The sequence below is a fragment of the Vulpes vulpes genome, chromosome 6 (assembly GCF_048418805.1).
Source record: "Vulpes vulpes isolate BD-2025 chromosome 6, VulVul3, whole genome shotgun sequence".
Taxonomy (NCBI): domain Eukaryota; kingdom Metazoa; phylum Chordata; class Mammalia; order Carnivora; family Canidae; genus Vulpes; species Vulpes vulpes.
This window is the reverse complement of record NC_132785.1, coordinates 126,774,610-126,792,260: the sequence shown is the minus strand read 5'-3', so window position 1 is coordinate 126,792,260 and position 17,651 is coordinate 126,774,610. Positions and strand designations below refer to the sequence as shown.

Sequence of the window (17,651 nt, the reverse complement as noted above, 5' to 3'; positions counted from 1 at the left end):
TTTGTTATGTGATCACATATTACTTTCACAATAAAACAGTCCCTCCCACTGTATTTAACGGGGAAGCTGCTTTTTAAGCTAAGGTCTGTGTCCCTCCTGCCTCCACCTGCAGTTTTTTTTTTTAAGATTTTATTTATTTATTTATTTATTTATTTATTTATTTATTTATTTATGAGTGACACAGAGAGAGAAAGAGAGAAGGGGGGGGGGCAGAGACACAGGCAGAGGGAGAAGCAGGCTCCATGCAGGGAGTCTGATGTGGGATTCGATCCCGGGTCTCTAGAATCACGCCCTGGGCAGAAGGCAGGCGCTAAATCGCTGAGCCACCCAGGGATCCCCCCACCTGCAGTTTTCACCACTGTTCCTGAGGGTAGTCCAAAAAAGCTAAGCTGCCCAGCCCCAGACTTTCATCCACACAGGAGAGGGTGGGAGAGTTCAGCACCAGGGACAGCGCCATGCATCCGCGATGGCCTGGCAGGCTCAAAAGGGAGCCACTTCAGGTGGGAGCCAGGAGGGCAGGGACCCTGTGCCTTCCCTCTCTGGTCCACTGGCTGCACCCATTTGAGACACTCAGGCAGCACCTGTCAGAGGAAACATAACTGAAGCAGGGGAGAGCTGTCTCTGAGCCCACTGATGCAAATGGAACTGGCCCCATGACCCAGACCGGGAGGAAAGGCAGTCGGGTTGTCGGTAAAGAGGAAGTAAAAACAAACATTGCACAAATCCCTGTATCCGCATTATTAGCTTGGGAGAGACTCGCAAACATGCCAATACCAGTCACAGCAACATCTGCTTCTAATTGCTTCTCCCCCAGCATTTTCAGAGCTTGTCAGATGGTGACTGCCCTAGGAGAAAATCCAATATTTTTAACAAACTCAAATCAGATGGCGTCCTTGGTGAGTAATCTCTTACGTATTTGGTCTTTGAGGCTAAAAACAGTAAGCACACCTTTAAGGGACGTGGCCGTCAGCAGGGGCTGGGTAATCGAAGGTCCCTCTTCAAACAGCATGACTAAGACTTTCCAACACACGCAGCCCAAATATAAGTGTTTCAGTGATTCTTTTTTTTTTTTTTTTAATTCCACTGTGTCCACTTCTTTATGGGTAACTTTTCTCTCTTTTCTGAATATTTTTGTAAAAAGAAGTTTCTTCATAAAAGAAAAATGTGAGATTTTTTTTTTTTGAGATTTATTTTAAAAGAGTACCTTTTACTGTGCTTTAGTTTTCCCACGTGTGAAGTACTTTACGCAAGATACCTATAGACAAAACTTTACATTTTCTTTAAAGAAGCTGGTCTTATGTTATGTTCTTAAAACGCCAACAGCCCATTCCAAAGCCGGTGCCTTCTTGCAGTGGCCAGTTCAACTTTCACATCTGGGAGATCCAAGGTGGGGCAGAAGGCAGTCCTGGAGGGAAGCCTTTAAGGTACCACCTTTTGATACTGCGGCAGGCTGGAGTTCTTCATGGTGGGACTTTAGAGCTCCCTGAATCCCCTAAATCACAAATCCAGGAAGACACTCTGATAGTCTGTACCCTCTTCTTTCAAAGTTAAACTTAACATGGGTTTTATTCTTAACTACCCTACAGGACTCAAGTGGCTGGATGCCACCTTCAGACGGGGGCGGTGCTTCTCAGATTTTGAAAACAAGTCATCCTAAAGTCATGGAGCACCCCCAAAGGCAGTCAGGCCATGGCTCTTCCTCATTACTCCTCCATGAACCCATCCTCAGCCCTGGCTTCTCTTCTCACTGCTAACCCCAAGTGAGACTCGCATGCCAGGGGGCCTCTCTGTCCAAGGCCAGAACACTTGCCCAGAGTCCATGCCCTACCAGGTCAAGTCAGTCACTGGTCCTCACACACACTTCAAACTCCTACCTTCCATACATACACATTCTGCATAACTGCCTTCCTCCTTCATTCTCTCACTCAACGATGGCTTGCTTGCTGAGTGCCTTCAATATCCTAACTGTATGCCAGGCACTATTCTAGGAGCTGGAAGTCAACAGCAAACAAAACAGACAAAAATCCCTCCCCTGGCAGAGCTTACATTCACGTGAAGGCAGAGAGGCAAATACACAAATGTTTAAAATCCACAGTATGCCAGGTGGTGATAAATGGTAGGGAGAACAGTGAGGGAGTGACCATCAAGGTGGTCAGGGAAGTCAGAGAAGGCCTCACTGGAAAGGTAGTATTTGAACAGAACCCTGTAGGAGACAGGGAGGGAACCTCTACAGAGAAATTAGGAAAAGAACATTCCAGGTGGAAGGTGTAGCAGGGCAAAGGCCCTGAGGCAGGAATGTGTGGGTGTGTTTTAGGAAAGGCAAAGACACCAGTGGGGCTGGAGATGGTGAGAAGGGGGTAAGGGAAGATCATGTGGGCCTCGTGGGCCACTGGGGGGGACACTGGCCTTTACTATGAGTGAAATCAGAACCCAGAGGTTCTGACCAGAGGAGAGGCACATCCGACTTACACTATGATAGATCACTCTGGCTGCTGTGCTAAGAACAAACTGTGAGGAGTGGGGAAAGAGAGAGACCACGATGGAAACTACTAAATTATCCCAGCGAGAGTCAAGGGCAACTTAAACCAGAGCTACCACAGGATTTGCTCATGGTTTAGACGTGGGGATGAGAAAAAGAGCAGAGACAGGGACAATTCTGATGGTTCTCGCCCACACACCTAGATGGGTGGAGCTGCCATTTATCAAGTGGGTGAAGGCAAAAGAAGCAGCAGCTTGGCAAACAGGGGTGGGGATGGAAACCACTTCTTTGTGGGATCATCATGACCAGACTTTTAGCCCCAGAAGGAACATGGTCTCTAAGGAGCCTTATACACTAAGATGAAAGTACTCACCTGAATGGCGACCTACCCCCCGACACACACATGCACACAACACACATGCAAGCAGACACACAGCACACATATACACATGTGCACACACATGGGTGCATATATACATATGCATATATGCACACAGGCATGCACACACACAAACAGTGCTGCTCCACACCAATTATCTGCATCCACACATTATTCCCTTGAGTAACCCAAAAGCCAATTCATTTTATACCATCTGGAAATATTTGCACACAGTAGATGCTCAATAAATGTTTTCAATAACATGCTACACAGAATCACACCTCTGATGTTTCAATATCCTAACCAATCAAGAATGTTCTTTAAAAACATCTACATATTACGTTGAGCACTGATGAAACATGAAGTGGTAATTACCCCATCTCCAGGGTCCCGCACCTAGATGCTGGCCCGCCCCCAGGCATTCACACCTCCGCAGCAAACTCTCCTGTGGAGAGGCCACAGGAGGAAGACGGGCATCACCTTGCCGGTCCTTATATCCCAAGCTTTGACTTCAGGGTGGAAGCCTCCACACACAAAAAGGCTGTGGTCTTTCGGATGAAATTTCAAGGTGGTGATTCTAAAGTCACTCTGACCGCTGAAGAGCTGGGTTCCTGCAACACAAAACAGAGAATAAGGAGTTAAAAAATACTCGGATCACAAAATAAATACCTTAAAACTCAGATGCCATCTGGTGTAGAGCTATGGACAGACACAGCCCATCTGGGCCTGAGGGGGCCTTGAAACTTTCTGGAAGCACAACAGAGGCAGCAGCAACTTCTGCCTCATGTTCTGGCCAGCCCTGCCCTTGATTAGCTGAACTCCCCTAGGGCTAAGCTAATGGCTGGACCCATGAACACCACCTTTCTTGTGTTCTGTAAACACCACGCATCAACTCATCTTAGCCACACAATGCCCTACACCTGCTCCACAACTGGAAGAAGCCAAGGCTCAGGGAAATTAAGTACATTACCAAAGCTGCACGGGTAATATAGAGATTTACTTACTTAGGAGTCTACAAAAGAAAAAGCAGGATGCTCCAAAGTGGCCTTTTTAGGATCAGTCATCTTACAATCATAACCTTACAACAAACCTATGAATGGTTTGCTCCAGGGTGTAACAGGTAGGGGTGATATGATACACTGGGCAAAAAATGAGAACATGATACCACGAGGGCCTGAAGTCAGCATGGATAGGTGATATGGCCAACTGGGTCTCACTGGTTCTGCAGGACTCAAGACAGTCCCTATCCTTTACATACTTACATACTGCCCTGAAACTGCTGTCACACACTCATGTGCACTGTGCAAATGTGTGTGTGTATATAGACACAGTGTGGGAAAAGTCTCTTTTGTCACTGTGATCTTTCAGAGGTAAGCTATATTAATAGGTTGAACTCAGGCCATGTAGGGAATGGAAATCTGACCCTGAACTCAAGTCCATTGGGTTCCAAAGCCAATACCTCCTTCCCTCTATGTGGTGCCACCTTATATCCCAGAGCACTGGCTGTAGTCTTCATGCGTTCAATTCACCACCACTGAAAATCTATCAGAAACCAGACAGGTCTTGGAAGCCATTCTCACCACCAGAAATCTGACTGCTGCCTCTGAACAGGTCTCCAAGGGGACATTCTGCACATTTTGGGCACGGTACCTGCTCTGCAATACACCAGGAGCTTGAAGGTGGCATCCCTCAGATATGTCAGCAAGGGCACACATAGCCTAAGAGAAACAACCCTGACTGCCCCTGGCTCACAGAAACTCCTTTACGGCAAAGCAGTGGGCAGTTAGGGACACAAGAAGCTGGTGGCCAAGGAGGAGACCAATGTGACACCAAGATCTCAAGCATCATTTCCTCTTACGGGAACCCAGAAACCATGTTTGCTCATTCATTTCAGAAAGCACTTCCAGCTGCCCTGCTTTGTGTTCAGGACCCCTACACAGTGCTGTACCAGCTCACCAGGTAAGGAAATGAAAGTCATCGATTGGTACTCTCGAGTTACAGCAGGAGCCTTTATAAATCCAATTTGCCTAGATCCATGGTCTCTGCACTCTTCTGACAGCATGCCCCATCAAGGAAAAGCCCTTAAGCACGTATCTCTAAGTTATTTGTTTGTAAGTTACACAGTGAGCTACCATGCCAAAAAATTATGAGCATTAAAATACCAAAAATAAACCATTTTAAAATATGAGACAAGGACTAAATAACCAATATTTAAAAATATATCTTAACATGCCATTTACTAAGTGTATCAACAAATCTCTTTGAAATGTGTTATAACATTTTTAGTGAGAGCTACTGAACTGGCTCTGCTTCCACTTTTTTTTCAAATGTAGGGAACTTTCTGTGACTCACTGATCTGAAAGGAGCCCAGTTATGGCTTCACTCATCAAAGTCTGTCAGAGCCAGCAAAGACTTCTCCCAGAGATGCACGGACCTGGACAGAAGACATTCACCACTGGCATCAAGGGAGAAAGTGTCTACTTCCATCCACCACTGACACAAAGGATTTTGTGACTGTTTTTACTAGTGAAGTTCCATTTCCCCCCAAGTCAGAGAATGGTTCCTGCCACGAATTAGAGGGTATTACTGCATTCTCATATTTTTAACAACCAAATTCAAAATCCACCAAAATCTTCATTTAAAGGATTTTAAAGGAGACCAGAAAAACTGCTCCCAAGTTAATAGTACCGGCATTAGTGTTTTTAAAAGGTGACACATTCATGTAGTTCTTGGCAACAAAACTTAGAGAATGATGGAAACAAAAACATCTGGTTTCAAAATGTTCTTATAGTACAACCTTCTTGGAAAGCAGTTACTCTCCTGTTCTTTATTAAAATGTGTCACCTTTCCCATGATGGACGATAGTGTTGATTTATTTCCTAACATCTTCCAGGGATCCACAATCTGTAGTTACGTGTCATCCGAGAAACTTTGAGAAGGACTTGAGGTTTTGTGAAAGAAGACTCTACATTTCTTTAAGCTCAACAAGCCCCTAACTGTTGCTGAGACATGCAGTGCATAAAGATTTTCAAGGTCACCCTATGTCGCTGCAGTGTTGTCATGAGCTGGCCACTTAGGATCCTATCATCTGTAATAGTGAACGGACTGTAAATAAACAACAGCCTAGCTGTCCAACCCAATGCAAGCAGTTAAGGCAAATACAGGTGTCTGCCTGGTGGAATATGGAAAAGCTGTTTAAAACTGGAATCATGGGCAGCCCAGGTGGCTCAGCGGTTTAGCACTGCCTTCAGCCCAGGGCGCGATCCTGGAGACCCGAAATCGAGTCCCACATCAGGCTCCCTGCATGGAGCCTACTTCTCCCTCTGCCTGTGTCTCTGCCTCTCTCTGCCTCTCTGTGTGTGTGTGTATGTGTGTGTGTCTCATGAATAAATATTTTTTAAAAATAAAACTGGAATCATTAACAGGGCTCTTTGGCAAGATGGACAACATCCATACCTATTCTTGAATTAGAAAAATATTAAGTAGGGATTGGTATGGACAGACTGGGAAGAGATTCACCAACTTGAAGTGAATTGTTCTAGGGGTAGTGAGATAGCTTTTTAAATTATACTAATACTGTCATGATTTTTTATTTAATAAAGAATTCTTCTAAAAAAGCATCGGAGGGGGATCCCTGGGTGGCTCAGCGGTTTGGCGCCCAGAGCGTGATCCTAGAGTCCCGGGATCAAGTCCTGCGTTGGGCTCCTTGTGTGGAGCCTGCTTCTCCCTCTGCCTGTGTCTCTGCTTCTCTTTCTCTCTCATGAATAAATGAATAAAATCTAAAAATAAATAAATAAAAAGGCATCGGAAAGATAAGGAGACTTACAGTAGTCTGGGTCCTATGTCTCTCTCTCATTAGATCAACAGACAAGAAACTATCTCAGGAATTAACCTAACTGGAAACTTGGTATTCCTTGAGCTTCCTCTTCTTTCCTGAAACTCATTCAAGCTACAGTTGGTGGTCAAAAACCACCCATGATGTGCCCAGTTAGCAGATGCCACCTGTCCTGGTCTCCATACACCTGGGACAGTACTCAGAGCAGCACTTGTGAAGATCTCAGGATGGACATCGAACCTGTAGCTCAGGCCTCAGGACACTTGCTCCAGCCAAGTAGCAGAGATTTGTCTGAGGAATGAGGGAGTGGACCACCATCATGTCCCCTCAATGGGAAAGGAGCACATCTATGCCACTGTGGCCCTCCCATCACTGAGAAGGCCCTGGCAGGCCAGAAATCTATCCTCCTGACAGAGGCAACTGTGCCCACTGCTGACCTCTTGCTCGCTCACATTCACTGCCAGTCCTTAAGCCCAAAAGGAAAAACAAACTATCTGCCTGGAGAAAAATGTTCCTTGTTTCTTGGACCATGGCATATAACCATATGCTTATTTCAGAAACAGCAGTGAATTAGCCATATTTTTTCAAAAAGTGCAGTGATACAGTCTTGCCAACAATGGGGAAAAGATGGGAGGAAAGTGAAAGCTGAGTTGCTAAAAGATGAGGACTGAGCTTTTTCTGCTAAAAAAAAACCCATGTATTTCTGCATGTTATTCTTCAACCTCCTAAAGAGACTGAGAAGAGAATCTATGTCTCTTAAGTAAAAAAATGTTCTTGTTAGAAGACAAGCTATGGTTTAATATCTTTTTTTCCTACTTTGGTTTATGAAAACCTAGGCCTTTGCTGTATTTGTTTGTTAAAAGGGTCCAAAACTAAAAGATTTAAAAAAATTTTTAATAAGCTTCTAGACACGTAATGGGAAACATTAAAGGAAGGAGATCTAGCACAAGACTGTGGCTCAGAAATCAGGACGCCAGCTGCCATCGTCCAGCACTGTGCCTGGAGCAGGAGGTGGTGTAGCAGAGGCACTGAGAACCACACAGACCCAGGTGCCATCCCGGCCCTGTCACTTACAGGGGAGGGATGTTGGGCAGGTCCCTTGGGCAGATCCCTCACTGCAGTGTTGCATAGCCTCATACACATAAGACTCTCCAGAGGGCAACATACATACTACATAATATATAAAGTGTTCCAGTGGACCTGGCAGACAGCAAACAACAAAAAGGAGCCTTTAATTGTGTGAGAAAATTAAACTTCAAATTACTGAATTCATCCTTGGTTAGATTAAAGGCTAAAACCAAGGGCTATACGTTTTTAACAGCAGGAACCTTGAGGGAGGAATGATCTGGAGTTTCTTTCTGTCTTGAGGCTCTGAGAACATGATGCCCTGGGCTAGCTTTTACAGTCTGTTGAAGAGACGTGGACAAAGGATGGAAATATTTATCAGAGACTATCTCCAACGTGAACACTCGCCATGGTGAAGGTGAAGGTCCTTTCTTGTCAGACTTGTTCCCACTCGATGTTTTTATATACCGAGTACCTTGTTTATCATGTCCTCTCTGGCGATGCTACTTTAAGCTCGATGGTTTGTTGCCTCATAACCTTTAACCTCGAGACTCTTTTGCTTGTTTACATGTTTGTTATAGAGTTCTATTTATTCACTGTATGCTGCTTATAGGAAACTGAGTTTTAAAATATTTAATCCACTAACACTGGCTTTATCGATCTGGTTATAATGAACTCAACCAGTGCAAGAACTGTTCAGATTCTGTTAGAGTTAGGAAAAATCACTTCTTTTCCTCCTTGAATCAATAATGACACAAATAAACTATAAATCGTCATTAAAGCAAAAATATGTTTAAAATAGGATGCAGAAACTCAATTTGTTCTCTTGACACTATTATGACTACCCATGCTTCCATCACTAATACTGTTAAGATAAAGCAGCTGGCAACATGCCAGGGAATTCCTCAGAGCTGCCCCCTCTCCTTTTCTCAAGTGGAGACCCAGGTGACCAACTATGTGGCTGGGGCAACACTGCCTGTCCACTCTAATGCCTACCTTGGGGAACCCTATTGTCATGCAAGGCTCTGGGTCCCCAAAGGGTCCTCCTCTTCCACTCAGCATGTCTGGCCCCCAGCCTAGTTTCTGGAATGCAACAGATATTTGATCCAAGTCAGGTGAAACCCAAGTATGGGTCTCCAAGAAAGAGAAGGAAAGTTCATCATGTCTTCCTCTGCACCTGTTATCTCTAGGCTTGCATGTGGTTTGCATGTCATGTAACAACCCTCTGTGGTAGGTGTAATTAGCCCATTTCACAGCAGGAGAAATGAAAGCTCAGAGAGGTGAGGCCTCATCCAGGGCTGCACAAGTCAGCCACGTTGGGAGAGGGGCTGGACCTGTCTAACCCCAGAGCCCCGCTCTCTACACCCCACCTCACCTGCCTGCAAGCTATCCATGACCTTTCCTTCTCCTTAGCTCTTTGTTCACATCCATGGACTCACAAACATGTAGGATGTTGACAGGGGAAAGCTGATGCTGTCGGCTTGTGGTGATTGAGCTTGTGTTCCCAGGCAGGCGGCATATGACTCATTTCGCTAAAATCAATATCGTTACACTCATCCTCTGGGAAGGACTCGGCCAGCTGTAAATCCAACCATCCTGACTCAAAGTTAACGAGAAAAGGAGCTTACTAACTTTCAAATCAAACTCTATGAATCAGAAACAGGGGCTATCTAGGCACGCCGGCAGGGTCCTGGGAAGGGTCTGGGTGTGAGGCAGACAGGCCTGTGTCTGCAGGTCTCCCAGGATGAGTGGGGGCCTCCAGCTGAGCCCAGCAGTCCTCTCGGATCCACAAAACCAGGGTAATAAAGCATAGCTGAAGCAGTTGTCCTGAATCAGGAAGAAGCATGGAAGATGGCAGGCCCCAGATGGATGACAGGCCCGCACACAGTGGGGGCAGCAATGGAGAAACAGCAGCCGTTGTGGTAAAACCTCTTTCACATCAATCTGGCCAATGCTCTTAATTATCTGGAGAAGACTGAATTTTTAAAATTAAAAAAAAAAAAAATTCTCAACTTGCAAACAAAGTGTGTCTTAAAACTTTGCCTCAAGTTGGCTTTCTGGGGACCCTGCAGGTATCTGTGTTTGGTCTCCCAGCCAGTCCCCAGAGGCTGTCTGACCTGCAAGGTCAGCCACACCACTGCACAGCTGCCACTCAGCACACACAGAGACGATGCACTGCCCCCGTGCCGTGACAGCAGCCAATGAACTAGTACCGTCGAGAAAAACCCGTCTTTTATCCACCCAGAGGGTGATGGCATGGATGTGTATGGACATATGGCAAGACCTGTAGGCACCTTCCAAAGTATGAGATTCAGGGCTAGGGTGTTTCACTGACGTTGAATAACACTAGATTTCATATCCATAACTAGAGCTGGCTTCTCACCCCAAAGCTGTACAGAAAGAAAACAAGGCTGAGACTGGAGAGAAAAACTCTTCAGAGTAAAAGAGAAAGGGTGTGCATGGGAATTGAACTGGGTACCCAGGGCTGAAGAGGATGTGGCCTTGAGAACAAGCATGTTTAAAACTGGGCCAGGAATGAGGTATCAGTGAAGGAATGAACTTAGGAGAAAGAGGCCTGGCTGAAGACAAGGAAAAAGCAGAAAAGTCAGTGAGGGGTGGGGAGGAACCCAACACTGCCTGCATCCATGGGTGGGAGGGAGTGTGGACAGCTGCTCGCCAGGCAAGAAGGCACCGGAGGGGCATCACCAGAACTGTTATCAGCGCAGACCTCACTGGGCTCTGGAGCCCCTCAGAGACTTCATATCTAGTTCCAGTGGCAAAACTCTAGGCCCAAAGAACTGACTACACAAAACATGCCTATACCATGAGGAGCTGCACAAGTATGCCCACTGGCTAGAGGCCTGTGATGCAGCTGGGTGTCTGCCTTCCTGGCCTCTACAGGCACCTGAAGGATGCCTAACTGAGTGCTTCTGGGAAGCTACTGCAGAGATATGCAGTCATGGTGCTCGAAAGCCTAAGAATGGGGAGGCCCAGGCCCTTCTGCAGGCACCTCCTCCTAGACCTGTATGGGCGGCACCACTCAGCCCCAAAGGAGCCCCATCTGCAGCCTCTTCTCTGAAGTCCTGTGAGCTCCTGGTCTTCTTCGTCAGGGTTCTAATTTAGATGCTTCTCCCCCTTCCTCTGCCAAGTGTACTATAATCATCAGGGCTCACGTCTCTCCCACTGGAGCGGTGGCTGTCAACAGCCAGAGAAGCCTCCTTCAGAAGACTAGTCAAGATCTGAGCTGCATCTTCCTCCCGGAGGCCCCAAGTTATCCTCCTTATGTGGTGAGCCAGCTGCCCAAGGGAGAGCCAAGCAAGCTCCCTTAAGCAAACGGTTCATCTATAGCAGGGAAACAGACGTGGCAGCCTCTGCCAGTCATACAGACCAGAGGCGGATCCCCGCTCTGTCACTGCCAGCTGTGAGGCCTCAAACAAGTCCCTGCACACTCCAGCCCTCTGTGTCTTGGTCAATAAAATGGGGATAACCACACTGTTCTCACAGGTGAGAGTAGAGACTAAATACATAGTAAGCAAAGGGACTAACATCTACTTATTCATTTCGGCTTGAAACAGGCCAAGCAGTGTGCTAGGAAATGGGGCCACACCATCCGGAGCCAGGCCCATGGCGCACACGCAGCCAATATGGCATTCCACTTTCCTGGAGTGCTTCTGTGGTGGGAGCCCCAATCATGATGCATGACGAGAACACACTTCTTGGAAAACATCAGAAATGGTCTTTGTGGATCCAGTCCCAGTTGGCTGCTCATTTCCATGTACCATAACCCCCCAGTGAAAGACACAGGGACCCCCAGAGCAGGCGCTGACCAAGTGCTAGGGACAGCAAAGCCATGGGCAGTGGGTATCTGAGTACAGAAGGCCATGACCTTCTTCAGCACTGGGTGCTTGGGACTCTGGAGAGAGGGTCAGGCTGAGCTGTGGGAGGTCTGCAAGCTCATCTTAAAGAGGCAGCTGCCATTTCATCACCAGGAGGAAGCAGCTAGCCTACCACCAGTAGTATTTTGTCATGGAGAAGCTGGGAGAACCCTGGAAGGGCGGTCTTCTTCCCAGCCTACCCCCCAAATAACCACATGGGGGACCAAGGGCCACACTAGTAAGCTGGCTGGGGATCATCAGATTGAGGGCTTTTGAAGCTGAGCCATAAAAGCTGCTCAACATGAGGAAATGGCCCAGCAACTGGGGTTCTCTGGACACTCAGCAGGAATAAGGTTCATTATTTCTCACCATCCAAAGGGTCTCTTAGAGGAAGGAACATATTTTTTGAGTGCCTACCTTGAGCCAGGCATTCTGTAAAGTATTCACAAACATTATCTCAGCCTATCCCCTCAACCACTCTGCCACCCTGCCAGGCACTGTTACCCCCTTCCACAGATGTGGAAATGGAGATGGAGGAACTTTACCCAAGGACACCCAGCTCAGGTAAGCGGAAGAACACATTTGTACCTCATCCATGCTCCTATCACACTGCACTGGCTCCAACATGAGGTACCTGGGACCAGGTGGCATTGCAAGGATGTCTGGGACAGACTGGACACACATCAAGAGAGTGGACCAGGCCAAAAGGAGGACAAGGTGCCCTCTCCAGCCAGGGCCCTGAGGGTTCCAGGGAGAGGAAAATCTCTTTTGCAGCCAATAAATGCAAAGTAGGAGGACCTGCATATACCTCTGAGGCCTTAATAGCCAGGCTGGGGACAGCTGCCTGGCGGGGCCGGAACCTGCAAGAGACCAGGGCCAGCAGAACTGAATAAGCTCTTCAGAGGATTCTATGGAGACTGGCTGATTTGGTGTGCAGGTCAGCTGACTCATAAGGCAGGCGACATTCGGGCCCTGGTGAAGTCGACCAGGGTTCCCTGAGGCCACCTCAGCCTAATGCACCAGAGACATTTTGTTAGGAAGATTACAGACTGAAGCGGGAGCACCAAAAATAATGAATCTGTGAGCGGATTTTATTTAGGTGTTGATTCATGGTTGTCCTATAAGCCAACAGCCCGTCAGAACTATAAATTAACGAGATAAAATGTTGCTGGCCCTCCATATTTCAGGTCGGGTATTGACATTTTAGAATCCACAGATTTTTAACTGTATTGATTGAGGACACCAGGATAAATGGCCTTGGCGCCAAATTCCCATTAACGACAATGGGCACCGAGTGACTAATTCTCAAAGCGCTGCGGTGAGAACGCCCTGCATTGCCTTCTCCTGGCAGGGAGTTCTAATTAGATTGAAATGAAAAAGCCAAATCACCAAGGGCGGAAAGAGGCAGATCAAGTAAAAAGGAAAATCAGACTTGGTGATGAGAAAGGACGAGATAAGTCAAACCAGGCCGAGAGCCACAGGGGCTGCCCAAGCCCACCAGCATCTGCTAAAGAAAGCACCAGTACAACCTGGGATGGGGATGCAGAGCTGAGGTGGGAGACACATGGGGAGCCTACTCCCCTACCCCAGCAGCCACTGATGGGTTTCACTGCCCAGCAAGGGCCAGCCTCTACTCACACATGCCATGCCGAGCTGCTGCTCTGAGCCAGCCTGGTCAGATAATGAAGACACTAAGACTCCCTTGACAAGTCCCATTCGCACGGCGTCTCCACACTAGTCAGGGAGATGGAAACCAGCAACCCCCTCAGCAGGAGAGGCCCCACCTAAGGAGCTGGAGGGCTTCCCCAGGGGGTGAGGCCCAAACCCTGAGACCCTTTCCCCAAAGGGACAAAGAATATCCAACATGCTCACCACTATAGCCCAAGCACCAGGTCCTGTACCTAGTAGGTACTCAGTAAGTACCTACTGAATGAATGGAACTGAACTCTCAACAAATGAACCAGGTGGGGAATGCTATTCCCGGGAGAGGGGTGGAGCAGAAAAGCTCTAAGGACAGAGGCTCAACCACCCAACACACCACAGCTGGGAGGAGCACGCTGGGCCTGGGGCCAGACAAGCTTTTCTCCAGTAAACTGGGCAAGGCATGTCTCTTCCCCTCCTCCGGTCCTCCACCCTGCCTCTGGTCATACCCAATCAACTGCAGACACTGGGGAGAACTGCCCAGAGTACAAATCAAGCCATGATTCTCTCCTACTCCAAACTCAGCAATGGCCCCCTACTGCCATCTGCTGTGGCAGTCCCTAATTTATCAGGCAGGAAGACTCTCTTTAAACATCTAAACATTTCGGAACCACTCCCCCACACACACACTCACACACACCCACACACGCAATGGCACTGTCTGTCTAACATCTGTTGATTGAGATCCATTGGGACAAAGGGCCACTAGGAATCCATTGCTGTTATTAAATGAACCTGTATTTGATCCATCCAACCTCACCCCTCACCTGCAAGAAGCACCAGTCCTGCACACTCCATGGGTGGATAGTGTGGGTACCCAGGGGTGTTCAGTGACCCTGGAGTGGGGAATAGCACCTGGAGAACACACACCTCATAGGCCAGGAACTGCACCTTCAGACTCGCTGCCCCTGGGTCCCTGCACCCCACAATTCCAAACACACCATTGTGGTTCATGTTCCTGTAAATGTGTCCTCATTGCTCTGCCTACTGAGGAACGCACTTCCCTCCCCCTCAATCGTGCCCCCTTCACCTAAATTTTCTACCCCCCTAGTTCTTGCCTCAGAGTAGGTTCCACTTCCTCCCAGAAGACATTCTTGATCTTCTAGGCTACAAGTTCCTGTACCCGTATCTCGCCCTATCACTGTGACTTGAGATTCTCTCTGCGCTTCTGTCTGCCCCTTTCGCAAACAAGAGCTTCTAGGGCAGATCCTGGGTCTTGTTCCCTCTGTGTCTCCAATGCTGTACACAGTTTACTAGGACCACAGGCGTCATGGTGAGCCTGTCAGACCAGTGCCTGAAAACAGGAGTCTGACAGCACAGGGTGCCAGCCCTGAAGGGTGAGTGGGGTCTAAATGAGACCCCATACATAAGTGGGTGGTTGGGATATAACCTGCTGCAGTCATCACCAACTAGGTGGCACCAAAACCCTGAGCCCTGGCCCCCTCATTGACTCTGTGGAGCTCATGGTAAGACTACAAACAGTTGGGGAAACACTTTGTTGAGAAGAAAAACACCATACACTCAGCACAGTGGAGAGGGCACAGGATTTGCAATTGCAGACATGGCTTAAATCCCCAGTTGCCATGCACCACTGGGAGGCTCTGAGCAAGCTACTTGCTGCTGTGAGCCTCAGGCTTCTCACCCATGAATAGGGAAAAAGAATCATGGGCAGCCTGTGGCATGGTACTGGCCATCGATGCAGCCACGAGTCTTGTCTTCATCCTCATTGCGAGCACATGAGGTTCGAGCAGCAGAGCAGTGAGGCTGTCCCTCAGCAGTCCAGAGGTGATGAGGGTATTCGAGGTAAGAAACAAACCGCACAGATCCCCCAAACTATCCATTGGTTCCTTCCCTGTACCCCCTCCAAGCTGCTGGGCAGAAGCTGTGTGGTTGGGCTGAGAACTGTCATCTCCTGCTTGCCAGACCCTAGCGCCTCCACTGTTGGGCATGGGAGGCCTCTCTGCAGGCTGAAAGGGACACCTCATGGATGGGTAGCAACTCTGGCCTCCCCTCCTGGCCTTGGCAGAGTGTCCAGCAGAAAACTGACCAGAAGGAGCCCAGGGAGGAAAAGGCAACGTGGGTACTTAGACCATACAGCCTGAGTCGGGGCAGAGATTTCAGGCCAGCTCCATACCTCTGGCTCTGTTCTCACCTGATGAGCACAAATGAGACCCCACTCAGGGGCTGCAGCTAGATTGGGTGCGTAGGAGCACTCAGTAATATAAAGTTCTTTCCACTGACTTATCTCTCCTTCTCGCCCTGCTTGTCAAGAGCCCCCTTAGGATTTACCCAGCACAAATCCATCTTACCCAAATGCCTTTTCAGTGTAGGCATTAAAGCAGAACTCGTTTGCAGACTTTCCCTATGAGCTGGAATCATTCCTTACAGCGTTTCAACGATAATGAATTGACAGGAATTCTAAACTGATTCCAACCAAAGGACATTGTGATAAAGCTAAATCTATTTTGGTACAAATTACATGTCAGAAGTTGATTAAAAAGCCACCTCTTTATCCAGCCCCACAGCTTGAGGCTGAGACAACCTTGGGGCTCTGTCCTCTGGGCAGGCTGGCAGAGGCCCACCTCGAACCCTCCGTGGAGAGTCTTGGTTCCAGGCAAATGCCTTGGAAACATAATCTCCAAGTGTGAGCCTCTTCTGAGGGCCATGTCCTATTGCCCTGAAACTGTATGCAGCTTGTGGCTACCGACCACCCAGAGAAGCTTCCCAACGAGAAAGCTGACTCAGCTGCCAGCTCCGAGGGAGGGGTGCCTCAGGATAACAATGCAGTGAAACACACCTGTTTCGAGGTCTGTTAGATGTAGGGCGAAGTCGAAGCCACCACTGAGGATGCGCCGGCCACACGGAGACCACCGGGCAGCCCGCACGGCCTCGCTATGCAGGGAGTATGTCTGTAGGCAGCGGCCTGAGTCCACAGCGTTCCACACCTACAAGGCAAACACAGTGCCCGATGTCAAAAACAGGGACCTGACCTCCAGGGCCCAGCTTGACCCCTCTACAGGAGGAGAGGGACTCACAGTGGAACTAGATTCCTGTTATTTTACCATCAAAACAATACCTAGCTGTTAGACTTTTCCTTACAGAGGTGCAAAGACCTGGGGCTGATGAATTGAAAGGGAGCTTTTTCCCAAAACCTTTACTGGGGTTAAGGAAGCCCTCAAGAAAACAGCATGCCTGACTTCTGCCACCCAGCCTCCAAGCCCTTCCCATCCACTCTGCAGCTACTCCCCACCAAACATCCTGCTCTGCTCACACTTCCTTTAGCCCAGTGTTGCCTGCATCTCTGACATCTGTCCTCTTGGACAGGGCTTTGTGAGCCCTGAAATGAACACTACACCAGGTCAGGCTCTCTTCAGCCCAGTTTTAAGAGTAAGATCCAAAACAGAGCTTGCCACACCTGTGCATACAACCAGGCAAGGACCCATAGGGCCAGCTGTCCTTTTTTCTGAGCAGAAGGTACTATCCTTCATTCCCACCCTAGCTTTCCATGGTGATGAGGTCTGTGGCAGAAAGCCCCATGTACACTCAGTGACTTCTGAAATACGTTCTTAAGCCAAGTATAGAACCACACAATCTAAGAGCCAGGGTCACTCCACAGGTGAGAGAGCCCTTCACCAGCTCTCCCAAGAACCCCAAGGAACAGCTGGTTAGCATGGAGCCTGGCAGGGCTGGCTCTGGGCTTGGGCATGCACTGATGCCCAGGAGGGCTAGTCTCCTACCTTCACTGTCACTACAGGAAGCAGGGGACGCTCCTGCCCAACACCTGAGGTGGCTCAGAGGATGGAACATGAGAAGCAAGAAGAGCCATCTGCAGCCAAAACATGGGCATCAGAGCCAAGTGTCTCCTATGTGCTTGCAGATCATGTGACTTGGCCTCCCTGGCCTCTATCTCCTCTTCCACAACGTGGGGGTAAGAAGAACCTCATCCCAAGGACTGTGGTGAGGGATAAGTGGGGCTGGTGAGCATGCTCCTTGGGGCTTGCCATGCACAGAGTTCTTAAGAGCAGTGTTCTCAGACTCTCTCTCAGTTACATCAGGAACCCAAGCTTCACATCTTCATTTCCCTAATATCCCAAAGTGTACCTACACATCCACAGACCCAATCTGGAGACAGACTTCCTTTCAAGATGGGAAAATTGATCCTGCTGCATCCTCAAAGTCCTCAAAATGCAAAGGATCAGAGTTCTGAAAGAATGTTTTCTGGGTATATGTAAATGTCTGAGCTTAAGAAAATAAGAGGTCAATAGCAGCCATCAAAGCATGCTAAGAGCTCGGATCCTTTTTTTCTTCTTAGGGGTT

The 17,651-nt window shown here is 48.3% G+C and overlaps 1 protein-coding gene across 9 annotated transcripts in view; it reads right to left on the bottom strand.

Moving 5' to 3' along the window:
* Positions 1-17,651, bottom strand: part of WDR25 (WD repeat domain 25) — a 142,525-nt gene that overhangs the window by 40,049 nt on the left and 84,825 nt on the right. For all 9 annotated transcript variants that reach the window (XM_026012577.2, XM_026012579.2, XM_072762313.1 and 6 more), the window contains 2 exons: positions 16,132-16,279; positions 3,339-3,469 (listed from right to left, as the gene is read on the bottom strand). In XM_026012577.2, the coding sequence (XP_025868362.1) occupies positions 3,339-3,469; positions 16,132-16,279 (279 nt within the window). The remainder of the gene's footprint in view (positions 1-3,338; positions 3,470-16,131; positions 16,280-17,651) is intronic.